Genomic DNA, 706 nt, shown 5'->3' on the forward strand with positions numbered 1-706 from the left:
GTGCTCATGTTCCTTATTGTCATTTTATCTGCATTTTCTTTCCTTGTACAGCACTTTGTCACATTGTTGAAGATTATTATTATTATTAATATTATTATAACGATGTGCCGCTGTGCTGTGATTGGTTCAGACTCAGATGAAGTTCCTGGTTGAACACATGTCTCGTCCAGATTACATGGAGGCTCTGCAGGGATTCGTCTCTCCTCTGAACCCTGTTCACCAGCTGGGAAACCTCAGGTAACTGACTGTTGACTGACAGACTGACTGACTGATTAACTGTCTGATGATCAGTTGATCAGTAAAGGTTGTTTGTTTGTTTGTGGCCTTCAGGCTGGAGGAGTGCAGGATCATGTCGTCGGCGAAGCGCCCGCTGTGGTTGAACTGGGAGAATCCTGACATCATGTCCGAGCTGCTCTTTACCAACAACGAGATCATCTTCAAGAATGGAGACGGTAGCTAGCTCAGTGCTAACCACTCCTCTGGTTTCAGTGGAAAATGCTAACCGTGTCCAGTGATTGTGGGTAATGTAGTGTGTAACCTGTGTGTGTTGCAGACCTGCGTCAGGACATGCTTACTCTGCAGATCATTAAGATCATGGAGAACATCTGGCAGAACCAGGGCCTGGACCTGCGGTGAGAACCTGTGACATCAACAGTGATGTTGCTGTGACATCATCACACACCTGGCTCACTGTGTGTGTGTGTGT

The 706-nt window shown here is 46.5% G+C and overlaps 1 protein-coding gene across 1 annotated transcript in view; it reads left to right on the plus strand.

Moving 5' to 3' along the window:
* Window positions 1-706, plus strand: part of LOC118324908 (phosphatidylinositol 4,5-bisphosphate 3-kinase catalytic subunit alpha isoform-like) — a gene marked incomplete in the record, with an annotated part of 5,683 nt that overhangs the window by 1,852 nt on the left and 3,125 nt on the right. Inside the window, 3 exon segments of the mRNA XM_035657413.1 lie at window positions 131-237; window positions 331-452; window positions 554-665. Of these exon segments, the coding sequence (XP_035513306.1) occupies window positions 131-237; window positions 331-452; window positions 554-665 (341 nt within the window).

This window comes from Morone saxatilis, unplaced genomic scaffold (genome assembly GCF_004916995.1).
Source record: "Morone saxatilis isolate NCDOM2014 unplaced genomic scaffold, NCSU_SB_2.0 Contig15, whole genome shotgun sequence".
Taxonomy (NCBI): Eukaryota; Metazoa; Chordata; class Actinopteri; family Moronidae; genus Morone; species Morone saxatilis.